Below are 24,294 nucleotides of genomic sequence, written 5' to 3' on the forward strand. Positions count from 1 at the left end.
CTGCGCAAACAGAGACCACTTTTCGGGAGATATAAGACTGTGATCGTACAATCGGAAAGTACAGTAAAAAATCATGAGTCTCCCTGGTGAATCGGGAGGGTTGGCAGGTATGATGTTCACACCATGTATTCAGGGCGAATTTGGAAGCACAACGACAGCTTCACTGGCATTCCACTTTCACAGAGCGGATTGGCCCCAATTTTTTCTCTTAAACCTGGAACATGTTTTTGGCCCTCGATTCCTTGGTGGTCTTACCTTCCTGGTATTGTATTTCTGGAAACCGTGAAAAACACTGGACAGATATCTCATCAAGAAGAACAGACCTCCCAAAGACGATGACGAAAGGACACGCAATCCACCCGGCATGGGACCTTCAATGTCCGCTTCTGAACCTACCAAGGATTGTCTTAGTGGCACAGGCTTGACACCTACCACTGTAACCACTGCCTCCACACGCACACGAATTGTTGGTGGGGATCCAGTCCCCAAAATTATTAAAGCACAACAGGGACGGCATTACCAACCAGTTGGAAACATGCGTAGAAATGGTTTCTGTATGATGCATCAGTGGACAAGGTATTTTGCGAGACCTGTCACACTGCTTGTGAGGAGAACATTTTTCTTCCAAATATTTATAGGGATAAGGATTCTCACTTGACATTTGTGCAAAATGGGTCTTCTAACTGAAAGAAAGTACACCGTGCGACCATGAGTGGAACTGCAGCTGTGAAAAGGGGGGTGAATGTAGCAACTACTTGTGTAATTGGGAAGCAAAAAGAAATGGAAGATGCAATGATAGCACTGATAGTGACATTAGCTTCATTGCAGTACTTAGCACGCCAGGGGTTGGCAGTACGTGGTCATGATGATGCAGAAGGCAATCTAAGACAGCTTCTGGAGATTTGCGCCAATGACATTCCAGAACTACAATCATGGCCTTCTTAAGCTAAGTGGCTCTCCCACAACATTTAAAATGAAATGTTGAAAATTTTGGCTCATGATATTCTCCGGTCACTGGCAAATGAGGCTCGTGAAGTGGGGCACTATGCCGTGGTCATGGATGAGACAGCTGACATATCTGCCAAGGAGCAAATTTTGGTCTGCTTTCATGTTGTCAAAAAGAACTTCGAAACACACGAGCTGTTCTGTGGCTTTTATAACCCTGCGGACACCAGAGGGGCCAGTCTTTTTGCCCCGAAGGACACAGAAGAGCTCACTAGACTGACAACATACCAAGAAATCCCTCAACACTACAGACTCAGCCACAGAACACTCCCACCCCCGCATCCACAGCTCACGCAGACTCAAGAGACAACACTCAGATTGTTGCAAATCAACACGTTTCCACACCCAAGCAGGCTTCATCTCGTGTTCCCAACTCACAATACTGGAAACAGCTAGGAACCCTCTGGCACATTGTCATAGATTGAAAACAAAATCCAGAACTGCTTCCTCTACCCCCTACCCCTCACCCCCAAGAGCAGCGGGGGGATGCTGCTGTTGAGCTCCCGCTTCTTGAACCAGATCATGTTGGTTGAGAGCGCAGTCGCAGCCAAGACTGCGCATGGGTTTCCATGAAGAGGGAACCACTCCTGCTAATCAAGCCATCCTTACGTTTATTAAAGATGTTTGCTCTCTCTCTCTCTTTTTGCCCTTCTAAAGGACATCCTCTGCCATTTTAATCCTGGCAATGACAATTGCCTTGGGCAATACTATGATGGTGCTGCAAATATGAGAGGACAGCACAGTGGGATGCAAGCCCTCATACAAATGGAGGAGCCACAAGCACTGTACATACACTGTCTTACATATATACGTAACTGGTGCTGCAGGACATGAGTCAAAGTGGAAATGTCTTGCGATTTAGTGGACAGGATATCAGAAATTATAAACTTTGTTATGTGCTCCCCAAAGCGCCTAGATATGTTCCAGGCATTTCAGAAAGAAGATGAGAATGTAAACTTGCGGATGTTTTGTCCCATGAAGTGGATGCTAAGGGCCACTTCTCTAAAGAAGATTGTTCATAACTACAGCTACCTGATCTAGTTTCTTTATGGCCTAGCATCAGAAGAACGAAATAACGCTGGAGCCAAAGCCAGTAGATTTCTGAAAGCGCTGTCAAAATTTTTACACATACTTCACCCTCAAGCTCCTGACACTCGAGTTTTCACAATTAGAAACAGTAAGTACTGTGTTGTAGAAAGCAATAGTGAGATTTGATCAAGCAGAAAAAAATGGTCAAGGCCATCAAGGAGAGTCTTAGCGGACTTAGGAAGGAAGCATTTTGCTGATTTTAGAATGAAACAATGCAGAGGTGCATGAATTGGTACTGAATGTTAAAGAGAAAGAAGCTCCTGCGCCAAGGCAAAGGAAGACTCCACGACGGTATGATGACGGATCTGTACCTCAAGTATTTCCTTTGGCCAAGGACATGTACCACCAGTGGTTCTACAAGGTATTAGAAGCAGTATTCCTCACTGGATGACAGGTATCCACCAGAAATGTGGTAGCACGACATTGATTGAGCAGTTTTTGACTGGGAAAGATGACAGCACATACCTGTTGAAGTTCTACGGGCAAAATCTTGAGCCTGAGCAACGTAACATTCACTGCAGTGTGCTCATAGATATAGCAAGGCAGCGCAACACACCCTTTAAAAACGTTTCAGGATGTTGTAGAGATGCTTTCAGGTGATAATTGAGCAGCTGCCAGACCTTTTGCTCAAGGTGGCTAAGCCTGTCAAAACTGCTTTGACTATCCCACTTACGTCATGCACACCTGAGAGATAATTTTTCATGCCTCCGTCGCGTCAAAAATATACCCGAGGTCAACAATGGTACAAGCACAGTTGAATCACATAGCAGTTCTCCATAGGCACAAATAGCTCACCCCCGAAATAAATCTCAGTAACACTGCGGATGAGTTTATTCAGAGATCAACTGTGTGTAGAAACACTTTCATGATTGTGCGATAGCCTTTGTATAAAAGGACAGTGAACTTCATCACAGTATAATGTGCTAGCTTTACTCAAACTGTCAGAGCCCCTGACCTTAATTTATCCCCTCCCATAAAATCTGCATTTTTGCCGCTTCATTATTACAACCTCTGCCCTTTGAATACTTTGCTTAAATGATATTGCGCGACAAAAAAAAACCAACACGGACTTGAAAGAAGGTGACACACCCGTGTCGTCTTCTCACATCCGTGTCGTTCTTTTGTCACGCAATACCATTTAAGCAATGGATTACCAACTTGCCTGGAATGCTGCGCTCTTTGAATACTGTTCTTGTCTTTTTGTTTTGTATTGAGTTTGGTAGTTCATTTACCTTTTTGAAAGGTGAAGAGTTTATGATCTGTCTTTAGATTTTATATTGCTAGCTTATGGTGGAAATGTTTGTACTGCCCAGTGTTTCTTAGACACGAAGAGCTTAAAATTTCTTTTTAATTTTTGAATTGTTAGCTTATTGTGGAAATGTTTGTATTGTCCAGTGGTTCTTACAAATGAAGGGTTTGTAATGAGTTTGTAATATTTGAATTGTTAGCTTGTTGAAAAAATGTTCGTGCTGCCCAACGTTTTCTCTCACTTTGACTAAGAGCATTATGAAAGTCTAACAACAGCTTATGTGTTTTTCAGTTTCCTTTTTCATTAATTTATTTAGTATATTAAAAACCATGCGGTCATTCTTTTTAACATAATCATTTGACTTTAGAAACAAATAAAACACTGATGTTTACATATATTGCCTCTCCACTTGTACATATCTCTTGCCAAGGAGCATGCGGAGGGGAGGGGGGGTTCAATGAAAATAGAGAGGGTGCAAATTGGGCCCCAGCATCTCCCGGTAGAGTGAAAACTCAGTGCCTGTGCCATTGTTCATAGCCTGTGAGAAGGCTAACACTGTCATTGCCTCATACGGTGCAACGCATTGTGGCAAGTGTTAAACTGTAATTAAATTATGGAGCTTTACATACCAAGTCTACAATCTGATTGTGAGTCACATGGTAGTGGGAGACTCCATTTTAATATTGACAACCTGGGAACTCTAACGTGCACCTAAATCTGAGTACACAAGCATTTTTGCCTTTCACCCTCGTCGAAATGCAGCTGCCTCGGTCGAAATTGAACCCGCGACCTCGAGCAATACCACTGCCACAAAACTAACATGGTGGGTACAGAAGTGTTGACTTAAAGGGCGGCCGCTTCTATAGTGTATAGATGCTGCAGTGCTTTAATGCCAGCTTTGCGTCTGCATACTCTATGTCAGTTGTCCACTTGACCAATTTACACTGTTTATTTTTCAGAAATAGTAGAAACATACCACAGCACACCTTGAATTTAAATTTATCCAGTTTGTCCGCAACTGCTGCCATGTGTAGTAATAGCCTTTCCTTGCCTCCTTATGTCGCCTTTTCACTCTCCCTCTCGCCCCCCTCATGTATGTGGACTGTGAGCGAAAAGTGGCAAGGCTGTTACTCACTCATTTAGTGACTGCATTGGTTCTTCTTATACTATCTCCTCTCTACACCCCCTCCGGACTGTTGCATGTTAGTACAAAAGTAAGCACTGCAGTTTCTGCACATTTGTGGGGGGCACAGTGTAAGAATAGGCTAGGTGTGTGAACGGTGGCCGCTAAACAAGGAGCAGTAGTGTCCCAACACTGGTGCATGTTTTGGTCACTCTCCGACAGATGGCTTGACGATGTCACAGGCTTACGTCGGCTATGTTAGCGCCGCTCGGAGTTTCTTTTTCTGGTGTCAGGTGTGCACATGTGAGTGTGATGGGCAGGAAATGTTTTATTCCCCGCTGCAGAACAGGTTACAAAGGCTGTACAAAGAAATTGCCTCTCTTTTCTCCACCGAAAGACGAAGAACGCTTGAACCTTTGGCATCGAGCTATCCCAAGGAAGGATCGAGTCCTTCAGCCGAATGATCACGTCTGCAAAAAGCACTTAGAGCCTCATCTTGTGTCCAAGGCCTGGACAGCACACTACAAAGGACACGTCTTGGTGAGTGCTTTGTGAAAGGCATCACTGGCGAGTGATGCTGTTCCCACAATATTTCTCGACTGCCCGGCTTACCTATTGAAAACAGTGAAAACAAGGAAGCGCCCGGCGGAAAGACAACCGTGATCGCAGTCGAAAAGACGATGTGCTGCATCAAAAGAATGTAACGAGCAAGAAGCCTCGTGTAGCAATGACAGTGGTGGTGTTAATGGAAGCTTGTTTCAAGCGTTGCCGAGTGCACCGGAGCACGACATGGATGTGCTTGAAGAGCAAACATGTGATAAAATGCCTCAATCTGCTGGTCCTAGTTCATCCCTGGAATCTGCATATGCTCCGTTCGCAAGCTTGTTCGGCGATTTACCACCGTCGTTTCTTCCGTCAAACTCATGGGGATACCACCTGCTTGACTTTGGAGAAGTAAAAAGCGTCATCTTCTCCCAGCTGGAGCGCACAAAAAAACCTGTAAGCCGTTTACTGTCAGATGCATGCCTATCGCCAGTGAGCCCCGCATCTTCCTTGGTAACCACTAAAATTGTTGAAATTCATGAAGGTATGCTGGCAAACACAACCGTGATGGGCAAGTCAGTTTCAATGGCAGATGTGCAGTATGAAGGTACTTTAACAACTATGGATGACGTTAAAGCTTTCTTAGAGCATGTTGATAAAACAAAACTGTGCAATGGTGGACCGAGCACTCTGGAGTACCCGCACGCTGAAACAAAATGCGCATATCTTGACAACAACCAGAGATGGTGACACAAGAGATGCTCTATTGTTCTTAACCCTAGTGACTCAAACTTACTAGTATGTCACAAATGTTCTGGCCTTTCAAACGTCCTGCACCAGAAAAGAACAGAAGAAAGAATGCACAGGCTAGGTACGTGTCCGTTGACTTCATACTAGAGCAAGGACAAAGTTGCAGCCCTGCATCGGGCAAATTATGCTCTGAAAAGGTAAAAAAATTGTCTGCTCAACCGCTTTAAAAAAATGTCGGTGGAGCTTGCAGAAGCTCGTATCCACATGCAAAAAAATGTCAGAAGAACTGGGTGAGAAACTACGCACAATAGATCTCCCTAGTGCTCAGCTGACCGTGGTAAGGGAGTGCGTAGCAGCAGCGAGGTTGACGAACAAAAAAAGCAGACAGTACACAGAGGATTGGCTTCTGATGTGTTTGCTGTTGCACATACGCAGCCTATCTGCATACCCGTTCCTGTGAGATAATGAGGTGCTCCCCCTTCCTTGCGTTACGACAGTGCGCAAGTACCTGAGCATGATAAGAGTCAGGTGTGGCTTTGACAAGAGGTTTTTTACAGCCTTTAAGAAGAAGATGACCACTAAAGACGATTTTCAACGCCACGGAATACTTGTTTTCGACGAAATGCGCGTCCGAAAAGAAATTCGAGTTCATTCGAAGATGATGGCATACAGTGGCTTCACTGATTATGGAGATTCTTCAGAGGCCCACGACGACCTTGCTGACCACGGGCTTGTATTTACCTTTCGGTCTTTTGGCGACAAGTACTCTCAGTCGATAGCAGTGTTTGCAAGCAAGGGCCCCACAAAGGGAGCTGTACTCGCTCAGCTCGTCTTAAAAGCAATATTTTTGCTTGAAGATGCGGGAGCCTTAGTTGACGCGGTCGTCTGTGATGGCGCAAGTATGAACCGTGCGATGTAGAAGGAGTTCAGCGTCATTGGAGCATTGCAACGTACCCTGAACTACTTCATCCATCCCAATGATGAAAAATGCAATGTATATGTGTTTTCTGACGCACCCCATCTTATGAAATGCATCAGAACCGCTTACTTTCACAGAAAGTGTTGTGTGTAAATGGCGATCGCGTTCACTGGGCGCATTTTGAAGGGCTGTTTATGGAGGATTCTAAACAGCTGCGAAATTTGCGTGTTTGCCCCAAATTAACTCTGTCCCACATCAACCTTTCAATGACCAAAAAAATGCGGGTGACGCTGGCCACTCAGTTGTTCAGCTTGAGTGTAGCGAAAGGCTTGCAATTCTACTCGAAGAGAGGCACAAAAGGGCTCGAAAATGTCAAGGCAACAGTAGAATTAACACTAAGGTTTAATGATCTTTTTGATTCTCTCAACCGAAACCATCCAAACGAAAGCATCACTGTTGGCGACAGAGATTTGAGGGTCCTGGCCTAGTCATTGCATTGGTTAAATAAATGGGAAAAAGATGTCATACCAGGAAAAATCTCAAGAGCAAGTTTCCTAACCAAGCAAACTGCCAAGGGCCTTCGTGTGACTATTTTGTCCGCACTGGAACTTCAAGATACCTGCTAAAGGAGTGCGGTTTCAAATATATTTTAACAGGAAAACTTAACCAAGACGTGTTGAAACGCTTCTTTGGGATTATCCGACAGGCTGGTGGCCAAAATGACCACCCATCTATGCCCACATTTCTGCAGCTTTACATGTTATCAGTTTAGTTTGATTAAACCCCCTAAATTCGGAAACTGTCAAGTTGAAAACGAGTCTCGGCAAGGTGCACCTGTACTAACACTCAAAGATTTGAAACTTGCTTTTGACGACAGTGTCAAGTCAGAAGACACCTTAAGCAACTTAAAGAGAAGCTAGATGGCCTAGTTGCTGCTGAAGAAGAAGTTGACCATGCGTTCGACAACTTGCACGAAGCACCGGCAGCTGCAGATTGCATAATTTATTATTTAGCTGGCTTTATATGCCACAAGTACTTGAAAAGCACAACGTGTACAAGAGATTGTACACGTATACCCCATGAAGAGTTATTGGAAGAAAGCGCGCACTTGTTCTGTGTAAAACCAGGGGAGGCCTTTTGCACCCAAAGCGAAGTCTTTTTCAGTTGCTTCATGCAACGGAGATGGAATTCCACAAGTATGCGGCTCTCAGAAATGCCTATGAATTAACACTGGACAACATGCTTGATAAGTACAAGTTTCAGTTCTCCTATGCCAATCATAAAGAAGAAGTTATGGCTGGCGTGCTACAAACAACAGAAATCTGAGGCAAAAAATAAGCCGCAGGAGCTGCGAAAGCTGTAGGTGGTAGGTGAAAACTCTACATTTAATTTGCTGAATTAAATGATGGGCGTCATGAACTTACCCGTGTGCGCGAAATGTGTGCCAGTGTCCAGTTTGTTTATGGAACATTAACGCTTGTACAAATAACTCAGTTTATGGTATGCTCTCTGTACATGTCAAATAAATGCCAACCTGCAGAAAACTTTGCTGCTCTTGCATCCCTGGTTTTTAGATGACAGTCGTTCATATGATTGACTCATGCGGAGCAAATGCTGATAAACCAAGGCTAGTCCATCCTGTACACTAACATCACAACCACCTCTACCAGAACATTCAACTTCGGTTATTAAAAAATGAATAACCACATTGGAAAGTTGTTTTGCAGTGCATTACAATTTAACTGCGAGCTCATACAGGTTACAGTACACATAAAACTAGTTTTCGCGCGGAGGTTTAATCTAGTTTAACATAAGAAGCGAATTCGAACGTTTTGACTCTTTTCACATCCGTAATGACTCTCACCCTGCTTCTCTGGTTCAAAATGAAGGCCCTTGTGTCTGTGTCGCCATCTGCGGAGGGCGACGCGATACATGCACAACTTTTTTCCACCTGGACGGCCTTCATTCAGCCACCTAGCCTATTCTTACACCGTGGTGGGGGGTCATGGATAATTACAGTAGTTGAGAGGATATTGTGGCAACGACCAGGGAGCTCCAAGAATGCATTGCGGCAATGTGATGGAAAGGTCAAAAAGAGTTTCTTGCATTGCCTTTTCTCCCTGCCGCACTCCTGCCATGTATATACCCCTCCCTAAAAAGCTTTCAGAACATGGAATCCAAGTAAAATCTAAATTTCATTGCAGCCTAAGCACAGGTCCTTCAACTGACGATAGAGTTGATACTCCCCCGTACAATCGTTACATTCCTGACATACATTTCACACTCTGTGGTGAAGTCGCACGAAAATTTAACTTAATCTCATTTTCCATGCTCTGAAATATTCTGAGAGCAGCTGTACATGCTCTGAACCACCTCCCAATGTGGCATGCAAGGCAATGACAACGACAGTGACAGCAGCAGCTGCAGTAGAAGAGTCGAAGGAAGTGGTAAAAAAAGCTTTGCTTTAAAAGTAATCTACCAGTGCAGCTTGATAGAGTATTTCCCTTAAGATGCTCAAAACAGCAAAGTTTTTTTATGTTTTAAGGACCGCAAAACAAAATTGAACAAACAACAGACAAGCGCACATCCAGACTGTTTACTTCAACGAAAGCATTCCTTTAGCTGCGAAACTAGACTAACCGTAAGACCAGTGGCCATCAGCTCTTCTGGCACCAGCTCGGGCTTGAACTCTGCTTTGGTGATCCATGCACAACGCCTGTTAGTTGGTAGGGCATTCACAATGATGTCACCATTATCTGCAGAAAAAAGAAAAGCAACCAATGTTGACCTTTGGAACTAACATGGTATGTCCTAACAGCACTCACTAAAGCCAGTGGCAGACGAAGTTCTGGTAGCCAGACGCTCACTGAGGGGCACAGCAACCGATTCCAGCCTGTGTGTGGTTATGGGTGCTATGTGGTTGCTAAGGGCCTGTGGGTCAGCTGACGCCCGGGGCTTGAGCCTAGCTGGTGCAGGAGGGCAGACAGCTACAGGGGGTACGGAGAAGCTGCCAGCAGCTGGAGGCCTGGGTGGTGCCAAGGGTCCCAAGTCTGTCCGCAACTCGGCAGGAGAAGGCACTGCAAATGGCAGCCATTGCTTTCAGCCCCAGCCGAAAAACTTGCACAGTGCTCCTCACAATCAGCACAGAGGCAGCGATTGAGCTATAAATATGAGCTGCCTATGTTAATGGGCAATAGGAGGACGTTTGGTGTTGTGCTGATTTGAGGACACACACGTCCCACCAAAGTGTGTCCGAAAAGTGTGTTTTGGGTCACCAAAGTGAACATTAACATTGTAATGCCCCAAATATTTGACGTGCTCACCACATTCTTTGCTTAATCCTACTATCTGACGCTGGTGAAAACACAAGTGAAGAAGGAGGTACGGCCTTCCTTCTTGTTTACTTTTGTAGCTGCCACTACATGCAACCAAGATGTACAGTGACCAAGATATGTACCAAGTGACCAAGATGACAAGTGACCAAGATATGTACAGTGCTCAGCCATACAAACACAATAATCAACTGGCACTTTTTGCACTACCAGTGGGCACTGGAGACACTGAGCTGATGCATTGTGTTATACTATGAAAGTGAAGACTTTTGTGATACATTGCGACTGTATTTGGCATCCCAGCAATCATCCAGCGCTCACCGATGGCGCAAAAAGCACCGGCCATCATGCGATCCAATTACTGCATCTGAATTGTTAAGTTCTGTACAATGATTTCATTATGAGTGTTCAGCACATTGCATGTTTTACAAGGGGCATTAAACGGTTAACTCAGGCTAAACTGGTGCAAGGGAAAAAGACAAATTAGTAATTGAGAAAATCACAATTGACTGTCAAACTAGCCCAAGACACAGCAGCCATGATCATATATCAGCTAACTCATTCCAAGTCCAAGTCTGAAGCAAGTCTGAATAAGCGTTATGTCTGAATGAATCAGGGCGAGTCCATGAAGGTGCAGTCTAACCACCATATTCTAGAACAGTCCCTCAACTCAGCTCTCTATCTCAGCTCAAGAAAGTGGATGGCAGTGCCACCCCTCAACGAAGTGGTCATAGCGCTTCATCAACACTTCATGGCAATGTTTAAGAAGACCAGCATCTTCTTCAGTCGAGAGATGGCACTGTACTCAACTCAGTGAAGTGGAGGAAGAGCTTAGAGTCAAGGATCATCTGAGAATATGGGGGCAAGTCTTGGTGATTCAAGGTGAGTTGAAATGGATGTGAGTCTGAGTCTGAAAGAGTTCCAATGAATCGGTGATTAAGAAAGCCTGAACCACATATTATTCCAATTGTTCTCGAGTCCGTGCGACTACACATAACAATGAGTCCAGATGATTCTGAATGAATCTGACTCGTCGTATCCACAAGAATTCATCCAAACCATTAAGCCTGAGTGAAGTAATGTCAACAAGTGACTGGTGCTGTTATGATTGGAATCAGTAGTCTTCAATGCATTGTGAAACCATGTAGACCCATAGAGAGCTTGGGAAGGAAGATGAAAGGATTGTTTATTTACACCTATGTACAACAGCATAAATTGGACAAAAAGGGATTGCGCATTAACAGAGTGCAGATTGCACTTCTGAGGATTTCCTATTCACAAGGTCCTTGAGTTGGAGAGAAAACATCAGATGGCCTTTTCTTCTCAGGCACTCTGCCAAAACACTGGTCAGGTCCGTAGACAACTTGCATCAGACTCTCACTTATGCAGAAACACATACAGGCACCCACACACATCCCCACTCTCTTCCTGGCAAAGGTTATAGGGCGGTGGTAGGTAAGGTCACTGAAGCACCACTCTGCCATCATTACACTGTTGTTGGCATAGGGACACTGCTTTTTGGCTTCAGCTTCTATTAACTCTGATCAGCCCTCTCAGAAGCTGTACAGACCATCTTCTGATTAGTTACACTTGCTCATGATACTATCTACACACACTTCTTTTCTTCCAAGCATGGCACTGGCCTTTACCTATAAAACAAATTTTTAGCTTGGTGAGGGCATTGACGACACAATGAGCTGGGGTTTGTCCAAGTCACCAACACCATGACTAGGCAACTCTAATAAATTTAGCTATTTACTTGTCTGACTGCAGAGCTGCAACTGTATCCAATAAATCAAATTTAGAAGCTGCAAGGTGTCAAATTATATACGAAGTGGTAAAGCGTTCCAAGACTAGTTCTGTAACATTCAAACAGCTTGAAGCACAAGGCTGCACGCACAGTTGGAGGTAGCACCAACCCAGATAAGTGACAGTGCCGAAGGAAATCGTCCGGTCTGCCACATCTTTGATCTCATCGTCGACTGCAATTGGATTAAAGGGCAATTGGATTGGCGCTTCACTGTCTCCCTTTCTTCTGTCCCTTTTCCAGAAATGTATTTTGCGCCACAAAGTATACATAGGAAATCTAAGCACCAACTTGCCCAAGAAGAAGTCCTTTTGGTCAAAATCAAACGTGGATTATATTGCATGAAACTGGGTAAATCTGTTACAGAAATATTTATATGATTCAGCAAGTTTACGAAGATACTGCTAAGAGTCACGTGAGATCTTTTGTGTGGCATGCACAATTCAGGAATGGAAGAATGTCACTGGAAGCCAAAAAGAGATCAGGAAGACCTTCTATAAGCTCAACCAGCAGAAATGTCAAAACAATTCAGCAACTTGTTGAGGAGGACCCTCAAAGGACAATCCAGAACATTGCCGCCATTGTTGGTGCCTCTTCTCGTATGGATCAGTGGAAGTAATCATAACATGCGATTTGAACATGTACCACTCATGTTTCTGTTAAGCTTGTTTCCAGGTTGTTGGCTGAAGAGGAGAAATAACACCATGCTGACGTCACCAAGAACTTTGTCTGTATGCTGTGACTGACCTGCCCTTAATGTTGAGGTTAACTGCTGGGGACATAAACTTAGGTTTATCAGTATAACACAGACGAAATCTTCACAGTGGAAGAGCCCATGCCAACATCTGTACGTCACTGTATCCGTAAGCTGCCAATTGCATTCGTCACATAGATGGGTGGGTCTGTGCATGTTATTATGCTAACACATTTCTCAGTTCCAGATATTCACTGTTTACCTCTATGTCAAATGAGAAACAAGAGATGGTGCATTCGGTATACAGCAGTATAGACAACAGTCTCGCTCAGTTATACCAAGAGTGTCAGTGATGGCATCCGCGCTTTCTCGAGAGAACAACACGGCCTATGAATGAACGCTTATGCAAGCACAGTTTTCTCTAATAATGCTTTATGGCACACACAAACTGTAAGTATGGTGCAGTTACAGAAAAGCAAAAAATCACTAATAAATTAACAGCATGTATCATCTGGATCACGATTGCCATTGTTTAAGTGGTTCAGCCACTCATATTGACTCGTCTCAGGGTGGAACAACATAATACATTTGCACAGATATGTACGCTTTGCTACATTTTGAGATTATTTCATATCAGCTATGCATCTTTCCACAATATTTCATGCTAACAACAATCTGTGGCTGTAGATATCTATGTAAACAAGAGCACCGCTTTGACAAATCCGACGTGGAAGGCTACGCTCGTAGACTTCTTGAATATGGAAAATGTCTTATAATGTGTAAAATTACTACAAAAAAAATACCTCCAAGTGCAGAAATCCCCGACAACAAACCCCAAAGCAGCCGCAGCGGCAGACGGAACTCAGCGTGCCTTTATCCGCCACACTGTTTGCACAACAGCGCACTCAGGCCTGCTCACCCAGTAGTCATTGAGTGCTTCATGGCTTACAGGAACGACATGCAGTCCCGGAGGAATAATGATTAGCGATCCAAGAAACGTACAACTGACGCGCATTCAACATGGGCACAGGTCCACAAATAAACTGGCGAATGTTCTGACACCCTTCCAAAACGTTTCCAGCGGCGTGCGGCAGAGGGCAGCACAAGAAAATGAAAAAGGCGGGTTGAGCCTAGAATGGCAGCTGTTCCCCACTGTCCACTTTTTTGGACATTTGTGGATGTGAACTAAACCTAGCCAGGGAAGTTTTAGCCAGCGCCACTCATGGCTATGACATGGAAGTGGAACATCCTTTCCACCACATGCATCAAGTAGCATGGGATGGTAGCAGCAGGCATTTGACCAATAAACTCTTGCACATTACCTCAAGGCACCAAGGTTGGCAAAGTTAAGATTCTTGCTATACAATAAGCAAAAGGCGCCCATCAACTTGGCTGCTGCTTTATGAAACAATAGCAAAAATTCTGGCAGCCACAACACCAGTTGAGAGTGAAGTGATGTGAAGCATTGTTGTTTGGCTAGAAGAGGGGTTCTCATGAATTGTGTTATTTATCTTGAGCGAAATGGCGACCGCAGTTGTAACATGCGTGCAAACCGTTGGTATGTGCAGTGGATATGGCAAAGTGGTTGTTGAAGGTGAAATGTTTTATCACATTGAAGTGTTAGAGATGATTACGTACATTGTTAAAAGGTAAACAAAAACCCGGGGCAATACGCCGACCAAAGTAAGATTTAAAAGAAAAGGAGACGTTTTGGCTCCAACAGGGGAGCCTTGTTCACAGGTAAAATAAACAAAGGTGTTCGAACAGCTCGCTTAAATAGTCTTGCACACGTGATGTAGGCAGTGCGCATACACTGACGGCAGATTGCCATCGCTCCTGTTCAGAGTGTGTGGCGCAGTCTGAATCATGAGCGACTCAAGATAAAGGCTAGGTAAACAAAAACTAGGGGCAATATGCAGACCAAAGTAAGATTTAAAAGAAAAGAAGACGAAAAGAAGACGAAGAAAAGAAGCCCGACCAAACGGGCTTCCGTCAAACACTGAACTTCATTATGTACATTATGTTACATTATGGTACATAAAGTGGTATAAAAGTCACAAACAGGGATAAGGTGCCTCAGACATAATGTACATACGTGCATTACTTTGACATTAAATTATTCAATGCCCATTGTTTCACTGGTTTGATTGATTTAACTGATTTGTAGCATTCACATTCGGCGATCCATTTTCGTTCCAGGAGGGCAGCACAGGTTTCGGGTGTCCAAGCTGCATAATGACGACATGTGGCCTCGACGTGCTTACGCTTACATTTCTTGAATTTGCGATAAGAGCTGCGATAAGAAGTGTCTAAGGGCAAGGCAGTTTAGCAGGATATGGTCCGACAGAGCGATGCAGAGCCTCCAAGTGGCTCCCAGGACGCACTGAATGGGGAGGGAGTGAGCCTCTCTTTTACAGAGGGTCCTGACATCATTTACACATGCATAGGGTGTCTAGCATCAATTGTGACTGAGATTTCTAGACGCCTAGGGTTAATGTCAACGTCAACAATCACAACTAGCAGAAGAACCCCGGTGCGCTTTTCCAGGAAGCCAAGAGCAAAGTGTTAAGTGAAAAGCTATTGCACACTGTTTCAATGGCAATTTGGGCACTACCTAGGCGTTTGATAACTCTAGCTGCTGGGTCAGAATGGTCAGACAGACGGCAGGAGAGACTGGGCTACACTTGACAAGAATGCTTCACATTAAAGTAATAATGCAAGCCTGTCAGTTCGCTTGATTCTTCTCTCTTACATAAGAGTGGCTCCTCAATGATGAGTATATGAGCAGTCGCCACTCATAGCAGTGATTTGCAAGTGATATGGTCACAGAAACAATGACAGGAACACTGCGAGCCCTGCATCACTGTGGAAGAGGACTATTTTGAAGGTTCCTGTACATTCTACATTCAAACACTATCGTGTTTGAATGTAGAAAAATAAATTCCTTTCTTGAAAACAGAGCTAAGTAACTTAAAAAAAATTTATGCCAGCTCGTATACAGTAAATTGTACAGGAACTTTGGTTAACAAGGTCTGCTCACAGCACCATTTAAAAAACATTGAAACAACATATGGTTTTAATGGTACTTAGCAGCTACATCATCCCCACCTCATCCTCACCCACCAGGTCGAACAACTGCAGTTGAACAACTGCAGTTTTATAAATGAAGCAAGCTGGTATGCAAATACCTTTTCCCATATAGGTAGGTCACTTTGTTACAAACACTGCATCGCCCTATCGATGCAATAGTGCACAGCACAGTAAGTGCACTGCAAAACGCTAAGTTTACTCAGACAAGTCCAGAGCCCTACTGAAATACACTAATTTTGTTCAGGATGCTTCTCTTCACGAAGTCATCTCCTACTGATGACCTTATGTTGTCTTAGATGCTTAGAGATAATGACAAAGAGCTGCACAGAATCAAATGTTACTTATGCTTCACAAACTGTCGTCATCATCAGGTTTTAACTTTTGAGTGCCAAAAAAAAAAAAAGTCAGAAAATTACATTTCAGTTTATTGCCCATCTGGATAGTGAACTTTTTTGCAGATTCTAAATATTATAACATGAAGGTAGTGCATTCACAACTTGTGTCTGAAAATACAAAATAAAAAGAACCAGGTACTCTGACTGTAAATTTCAGAGTTGATAGGAGTTCAGCTTTGTCGCAAGCGCTCGATGCTACAGGTACATTTTAGAGCAAACATTTGTTGAGAAAGGCTTGCAAATGTGAAAAGTCAAAGTTCTCGAAGCGGGGCTACGGAGGATTAGCACTGGTTTCGTATGAGAGATCTCAAAACACGGTAAAAAGCAAAGCCCATACCTCCTTACACAAGAACCATGTTACCCTGTGGACTTAATTGCCAGTGCAGCTTTGACCTTTGCAACAGACAACACATCGCCTAGTTGGATGTTTTTTGCCTGCTGTAGATAGGATAAAGTCTGCAAAGTGCTATGCCATCAGACGAGCAAGGCCTGCTTATGAAGAACATGCAAGCCTGAGGGAGCAGCAATACGGACTGGCAGCCTCCATTTTTTAAATCTCAGCTGGACAAATAGAGTCTGTAGGCGCCACACGGCCAAAGAGGGGTTTTACCAGGATGTCAAAATGGATCGCACAAGCCCGACCTGTTACCGGCACTTAGAGTGCCTAAATATGTGTAAGAGATTGACTCACCCTTGGCACTTTTTGCAAAAAAATATTGTAACTGGGTAAGAATTGTAAGCCAGACGAGTAGCAGGTAACAAAAAGCACTTTATTCTGAAACGCAGCCGGGTATATAAGGAGCGCTGCGACAAGTAGGGGGCGTGTTGCACATGCGCACTGGTTGACTTCCAGGCACGATATTGCACTCCAGTAGTACATCTTCCCTTCTTTGGGAAAAAAAAGCAAAAAAAAGAAGTAACATTGATGAACATTTTCATTTCCAAACAAGGATTGCTTTGCTATTTACGTTCAGGAAGTGGATATCGTTGCGGCATTTGGCATACCCGTTCACTTCTTCGAAGTGGGGCTTGAATTGCGTCTGCTGGGGTACTTGGCACAGCCTGTTTTCGGGTTTCTGCTTGTGATTCAGCAGGCTGAACAGCATCTGTGGCCCTGAGATGCTCTCTCGTACGGCGTAACTGCTGTCCACTGTCTGTAGCCACTAAGCAGGATCGCGGTGGCCCTGCAGGACCAATTACCATGGCCGGGGCCCACGTTCTGCTTAGGGTGTCGTATACGGACACTCTGTTTCCGCTACGAAGGTCTGGCAAAGCCCGTGTCGTTCTGTTGTAGTAGGAACGCTGTTTATGTCGTATTTCTTGTAGTCGCTGACGAACTGCTTCAGTGGGTATCGTCTTGGGCTCCAGGTGACAGTTGAGAACCGGGAGTTGGCTTCTGGTGTGACGTTCCATGAGCCTTTGAGCTGGCGACTGCAACTGTTCGTCCATCAGAGTATTCCGCCACTCCAACAACGCACTGTAAAATTCAAGGGTGGAAAACGGGCATTTGTTTAGCAGATGTTTAGCTTCCTGAACGGCACGCTCTGCCAAGCCGTTGGCGTGCGGATGGTACGGGCTAGAAGTGGTGTGGCTGATATTAAATTGACCTGTGAATGCTTGAAATGTTGCACTGTCGAAAGGAGGGCCGTTGTCAGTGCACAGTTTGACGGGAATGCCATGTGTCGCGAAGATTTCTGCACTTGCGTTGATCACAGCAGCAGCGGTAGTCCGACTAAGCTTGCGAACCTCGAAGAAAAACGAATAAGAATCCAGCACTATGAGGTAATCATTGCCTTCGTGGTGAGAAAGATCGACCCCGACAACCTGCCATGGCAAACTCGGTAGTTCGTGGCTCAGCATGGGCAGCCTTGCATTTCTTTTTTTGTACTTGTCGCAAACAGCGCATGACTTCGCTACATCAGAAATGTTGGCGTTCATGTTTGGCCAGTACGTTACCTGTCTTGCTCTCGCCTTCATTTTGTCTTTGCCGCAATGTGCAGCGTGGAGCAGGCCGAGGACTTCCTTGCGTTTTGATGGAGGAATTACAAGCTTGTTGCTTCTGAGAAGCAGCCCATCCTCGACGTGTAGCTCATCACGGTAGCTCCAGTATGGCTTTAAGGCATCCGGGAGCTGCTGCTTGCTTTTGGGCCACTCTGTACTCGCGTAACGGCAGAGTTCGGTCGTGAGGGTGTCCTTATCAGTCTCCGTTCTGATACTGAGCAGCTGTTGAGTAACGAAGAAACAACATTGACTTGAAAGTGCTCTGTTTCATCCACCAGCTCTGTTTTGCAAGGAAAGTGTGAAAGTGCGTCGGCCAAAGACAGTTCCTTTCCTGGTTTGTATATCACGCTGATGGGGAATCTTTGAAGCGTGAGGCGCATGCGTTGAAGGCGAAGAGGGCAATCGCAAAGTGGTTTCTTGAAGATCGATTCCAGGGGTCGGTGGTCTGATTCTACCGTGACTAGTGGTCGACCAAGTATGTAGTCCTTGAATTTCATGCAGCCATGAACTATGGCTAGGGTTTCCTTTTCAATTTGGGCATACCGCTGTAGTGTGGCAGTTAAGGAGCGGGACGAATATGCAATGGGGTGGTCATCTTGCAAGATGACTGCTCCGACACGGTACTGGCTCGCGTCCATGGACAGTTTCACTGGCTTAGACTGGTCAAAGTATGCTAGGACTGGTGCTGTGGCAAGACTAGCTCGTAACTTTTGGAAACTGTTTTCCTGCACTTCTGTCCACGTCCAAGCGACGTCCTTCTTAAGTAGCTCCCGAATAGGTGCAGATGCGACTGACAGGTTTGGGATGAACCGAGACACAAAGTTTATCATTCCAAGGAACACTTGAAGCTCCTTACGGTTCTTCGGTGGTGGAACTTGCATGATGTCGTGAACTCTGTCTGGGTCCAGTGAGTCCTTCAGCGGTGAGGAGGTGGCCCATGTAACGTACACAGGCCTGCAAGAATTGGCACTTCTTTTCATTGAGCTTTAAATTACGTTCCCTACAGCGTTCAAGCAAGGCGGTGAGGTTCGTGTCGTGCTCCTGCTTTGTCTTTCCCCAGACCAATATATCGTCCATTACGACAGCTACGCCAGCCAAGCTTCCAACGACCTCGTGCATGGCGCGTTGAAAAACCTCTGGTGCTGATGTGATGCCGAATGGCATGCGCAGAAATCTGTACCTTCCGAACGGCGTGCTCATGGTGCAAACGCGCGAACTTTCTTCGTCAAGGGTTATTTGCCAGAACCCTGACGCGGCATCGAGGGTAGAAAAATATTTGGCTCCTTGCAGCCGCGGCAGTACGTCTTCCAATGTAGGCATATGGTAATGCTCCCGCAAAATCGCCTTGTTTAAGTCGGAAGGATCCATGCATATGCGTATCTTATCCTTTTTCAGTACTACGACCATACAGCTAGACCTCGATCAAGGCTCTGTCATCTTTGCAATGACGCCATCGCGTTCCATCTCGTCGAGCTTCGCTTTCACGGGCTCTTGGAGGGCGACGGGAATTCTCCTCGCTGGTTTTATGGTTGGTCGTACATCGCGTTTCAGCTGCAGGCGATAGGCGATGCCCTCAAGTTGTCCTAGACCCTGGAAGACGTCTTCAAAGCCAGATATGGGGACCTCGGACACTTCGTTGACGGCATCTATGCGTTTTATCAGGCCCAGTTTCTCAGCGACGTGTCCGCTTAATGTAACTGGTACATCTTGGACGACAACAAAAAACGTAACCTCGGTGCTTCGAGCCTTATTAGACACGAGCAGGTTTATCTTTCTGATTGCTTGTTCTGTGCGGCCGAAAAACGTACGCAAGGTTGCGTAACAGTTCTGCGCAGGCGCCGCGGACAACTTTCGAAAGACCGTTTCTGGCATAACACAACAGTTCGCCCCTGTGTCTATCTTACATTTGGTTGTGATACCAGCCACATTTAACACTGACACCCAGTGCTCGTCACTCGTGACCGCTTGAACTTCCAGCGCTTGAAGGAAGTATGTCTCGTCGTCAGCCCCATCTTCGTCACCAGTCATTTCCACCTGTCGCACGTGCCATCTTTCTGGCCGTGTTTTCGAGCCTCGTGTGCGGCATACACTAGCAAAATGGTTTCGGCCATTACAATTTTTGCAATACCTCCCTATTGCTGGGCATCTTGCCGCTTTCTGATGTTGTAAGCCACATTTCGGGCAGGTGGCCGTCTTTGCTTTTACAGCGCCAATGTTGATTTCCGATTCAAAAGAAGTGCTGCCGCCCTAGCTGCCTCGGATTTCAGCAACCTGTTCTTTGCTCTGTTCTTTAGCACGGCAGATCTCAACCGTTCTTGCGTAGTTCAGATTTTCAGAAATCAGTCTCTGCTGCAGTTCTTCGTCTCTTATTCCAAGGATTATTCTACTGCGTAGAAGTCTATCTTCAATCTCGCCAAATTCACAGTGCGCAGCTAGAGTCTTCAGTTCTGTGAGCCATTCGTTAAATGACTCGCCCTCGCGCTGGTTCCTGGAACCAAACCGAAACTCGTTGTAGGTGAGATTTGTAACTGGTCTGTAATGTTCTTCGAACTTCTGCATTAATACTTTCCGATCATCCTTCTGCTCCTCGTTTTCAAACTTGAAGGTGCGGAAAACACGCCTTGCATCTTCACCGATAGTCATTAAAAATGTAGCGGTCTGAACATCCTGGGGCTGTAGACTCAGCCTTGTCGCTGTTGCAAAAAGTTCGAACTCACTTTTCCAGATGTTCCAGTTGTGGAAAATGTCGCCAGTAACGTCGAGCGGCTTGGGCGGTGGTAGCAGAGTCGAAGTCATCGTTGTGGCTTGTGGTTCTCGTTCCGGATGAGCCCTTGTCTCGTTCATGGGAATCAATACTGCTGTTAAGCTGGCATCCTATGGCAAAACTTGCCGCATGGGCAGGAACTAACTGCCGTGCCCACTTCTGACACCATGTAAGCCAGACGAGTAGCAGGTAACAAAAAGCACTTTATTCCGAAACGCAGCCGGGTATATAAGGAGCGCTGCGATAAGTAGGGGGCGTGTTGCACATGCGCACTGGTTGACTTCCAGGCACGATATTGCGCTCCAGTACAAGAATCATCCACAGCACTTCAAGGGTTAATGAAAGCTATTACAAGCTCACTCAAGTGAACTTAAATTGTTTGTGTATCTTGTAGACTGCGTTGTATTGATCACTACAAGACCACTAACACATTCCAGAGCTCAATCATTTTTTAAATGCTGAAATGTTGCTAATGTATGGTGCCCGTGACAATGCCATGGGTGTTCATGTGAACTACTGCATGCCACAAGCATTTGTGCCAGAAGTATTTATATTTGGCTGATGCCTGCCCAAATACACAAAGTGACTGAACTGAAATTTACTGCAATAAATTTTCATTTTTATACAAAGTGCTATTATGTCAATATTTGTACGTGTGATACTTTCTTAAAAATGGAAGCATAAACAAGCAGGAGCATCAATTCTCTGAAGTGATGCCCAAGTTAGCAGCTTTGTGAACAGCTCTGAAAGAGGCCTAAGCCTCTTTCATTACTGTATCCATACCCTAGATGGTGTCACAAATCTGGCCATAGCCCTCTAAAAACAGTTGGCACCCTTTGGGGTGTATATTTGCCACATAACAATCGTCATTTGTCTTGTTTGTGCTTTCTTTCTTGAAAACACTACGCTTGTTACTTTCCTGTTGAGAATGCTCTGTCATGCTGATAGTGCACATGCCATTCATGACTTGGAAGTACCAGGATCGCAGCGTTAAAGGAAGGCAATGCAGGAAAGACAGATGACAATTATTGTTGTGTGGCAAATATAAACACCAAAGGGTGTAACTGTTTTTAGAGTGAGGGAGGTGAGTTTGAAGCTATGTAACAGCAACCCATGAAATGTGGTATGAAGGCACATGCACAATAGCCTAAGTCTGCAGAGACAGGGGTCTCAGAAGGCAACATTTATGCTCATTTGGGACAGCATTTTTACAAGGAATGACCCATGTACAGTGGTGGTCTGGCCAGTTAAGGATGTGGAGCAATTTTAGGAGCAGGAAACATGTCGTTCAGGAGCAGTTTAGGAGCAGCCACACACACCAGTACTTGGAGCAGTACAGCAGTAATCTATAACCATTTGGTAAAGCTTGTTATTACTGTGCAATCAGTAAGTGCTGCTCAACAATGAAGCAAGACGCAAAGCCAACTGCAACCAATTAAGCTTGCCTTCCAACGAACAGTATACATGCATGGTATGTTTCAGACATTTTTATACGAGTATACAAGGAACTTAATTTTGTAAATGCTTAAACAAAATTCTGTAGGCTAAAGAGAACAAAGACATGCGCCTGGGCGCAAGGACGGATGGACGGACAGACAGACATACAGACAGACATTCTTTACCACAGCAGACAATTGGTATTGCGCCCAATAACAATGCTAGAAGCTCGACAAGATACTATGTGTCAATGAATGGCGGAAAGATCAGATGCCTCTGAACGGTGTGTCGCAAAGATGGTGATGGCATTGGGGAACAACGTTTGTACCATCCCGTACACTAGTTTTCCTTGTAAGGTGGTTTGTCGGCTTCGCGTGTGTTGTGTGGCCTCTGCGTATAGATACGAGTTGAATCGGCATAAAACCATAACTTTTGTCGCTGATACCCAACCAACCTTTCGAAGCACTAATGATGTGGCCAAACAGCCAAGGCAGTGTGACATGCGAAAATTGGCTGTCGGCCAACGTGACCGGCAAACTTTTCACAAGCCATCGCAGAAAGCTTGCCGCTAATATGTTCGTATCAGTGGCTAACAAGCGATCGGTTCTGAGATTATGCATACATGCTTCTGACAACTGTAAAAAGCCAGCAACTACTGCAACCGCGCATAGAAGTTCACAGATTGACAGAAAATTCCAAACTGCATGTGCAAATGCGGGAATCGGCATGCATGAACATGCACGCACAGGTGATACGAACTGCATGCCTTCCAATGGCTAATTGGTCCTATATCTTCACACATAAGCAATGCTGTCGTCGCCGTTCTCTTTGAAGGTGTTGGGTATAGAAATTGTTTCGATTGGAGTTGATGACCCTGACGACCTTTGTACCAAGACAAACTTGCCTCATAACCAGATCGTGGTTTTGTCACGTAAAAACTCCAGAATTAAATTTTCTTTTGTCCTGAAACTAATCGAGCACCGTGGTAAGGCTGCATGCAATGCATCGACCTCAGCCAAGTATTTCACCAAATATACACATATAGTAGCAGATAATCAATTTGCAAACTGCATTATTTGAATGTTCACAAATCGATTCATATAGTTGAGTACAGTGAACGTCCGCTTTTTTGGACTGCCAAGGGGCCACGAAAACGTCCGAAAAGACGAATGCATGCCTTTTACTGCCCCCCAGGGCTCAAATAGCCACAGGCACGTCCGAAATAGCACTGAAGGCCTGCCAGTAAACTTACTAGGCATGTCTGTGCTCGCACTGTGACAGGAGAGGGGCGGGTGCACGCGTGTATAATTAAGGAATACATACTGTGTCCTGTGAAAATTGCATCTGCCCACTATTGGTACACTTCACCGCAATACTTCACATATGCTTCACTGCGTACCATTGCTGTATTGAGGCAAAGCTGACTTTCTGGAAACCGGCACTATGCAACGCGTCGTGCTTTCCGAGCTTCGAAGCCATTGGGGATTGGTGAGGATTACTACCAAGGCGAGGTAGGCGGCATTGTTAACAGAGGCGAATTATTTTAATGAAAAACACGGCACCGAAGAGCAAGAAGCTTGGTAGCGAACGTCAGAATAGCTAGGACTAGTTTTGCTGTGGTGGTTGCTTTGGCTGCCAGCGGATCTGCGTGCGAGGGCGCCTGTTCCGAGGCAGCGCGATAATCAAAATGGCGGCGGCGGTGGCTTCGATTATTGCCGTTTCGGACCTACGGTCATGGCAAAAATTCTGGAAAATCCGACGCTGAGGGGTTTTTGCGTCCTAAATACCAGATGGTCTTGTACATGGGCTACCACGGCGCTGCCATGAAGGAGCCTGAATTATTGGGCATGTCCGAAAAATCGGTCGTTGACTTAGCTGCATAACCCTACTGAAAACATTGCATTGCCATGAAAACACGAAAATACCGCACTTTTGCGCAGCTGGCGCCAATGGCACTTGAGTGGGCGCACAGCCTTGGAGCACGCAAGTCGATTTTTGTAACAAAATAGCACAAGTGTGCACAGTGACGTAGCCAGAAATTTCGTTCGGGGGGGGGGGGGGGGTGTGCTCCCGTTGCGGCTAGGCCTCCTCCTTGT

The 24,294-nt window shown here is 45.2% G+C and overlaps 1 protein-coding gene across 5 annotated transcripts in view; it reads right to left on the reverse strand.

The window, feature by feature from the left end:
* Nucleotides 1-24,294, reverse strand: part of LOC139060757 (transmembrane protein 268) — a 109,568-nt gene that overhangs the window by 68,550 nt on the left and 16,724 nt on the right. For all 5 annotated transcript variants that reach the window (XR_011515024.1, XR_011515023.1, XM_070539879.1 and 2 more), the window contains exons 3-4: nucleotides 9,504-9,755; nucleotides 9,319-9,434 (exon numbers count right to left, since the gene is read on the reverse strand). Coding sequence is in view for 3 of the 5 variants with exons in the window: in XM_070539879.1 (XP_070395980.1) it covers nucleotides 9,319-9,434; nucleotides 9,504-9,755 (368 nt within the window). In the remaining 2 variants the exon portion in view is untranslated. The remainder of the gene's footprint in view (nucleotides 1-9,318; nucleotides 9,435-9,503; nucleotides 9,756-24,294) is intronic.

The sequence above is a fragment of the Dermacentor albipictus genome, chromosome 1, assembly GCF_038994185.2.
Source record: "Dermacentor albipictus isolate Rhodes 1998 colony chromosome 1, USDA_Dalb.pri_finalv2, whole genome shotgun sequence".
NCBI classification, from domain to species: domain Eukaryota; kingdom Metazoa; phylum Arthropoda; class Arachnida; order Ixodida; family Ixodidae; genus Dermacentor; species Dermacentor albipictus.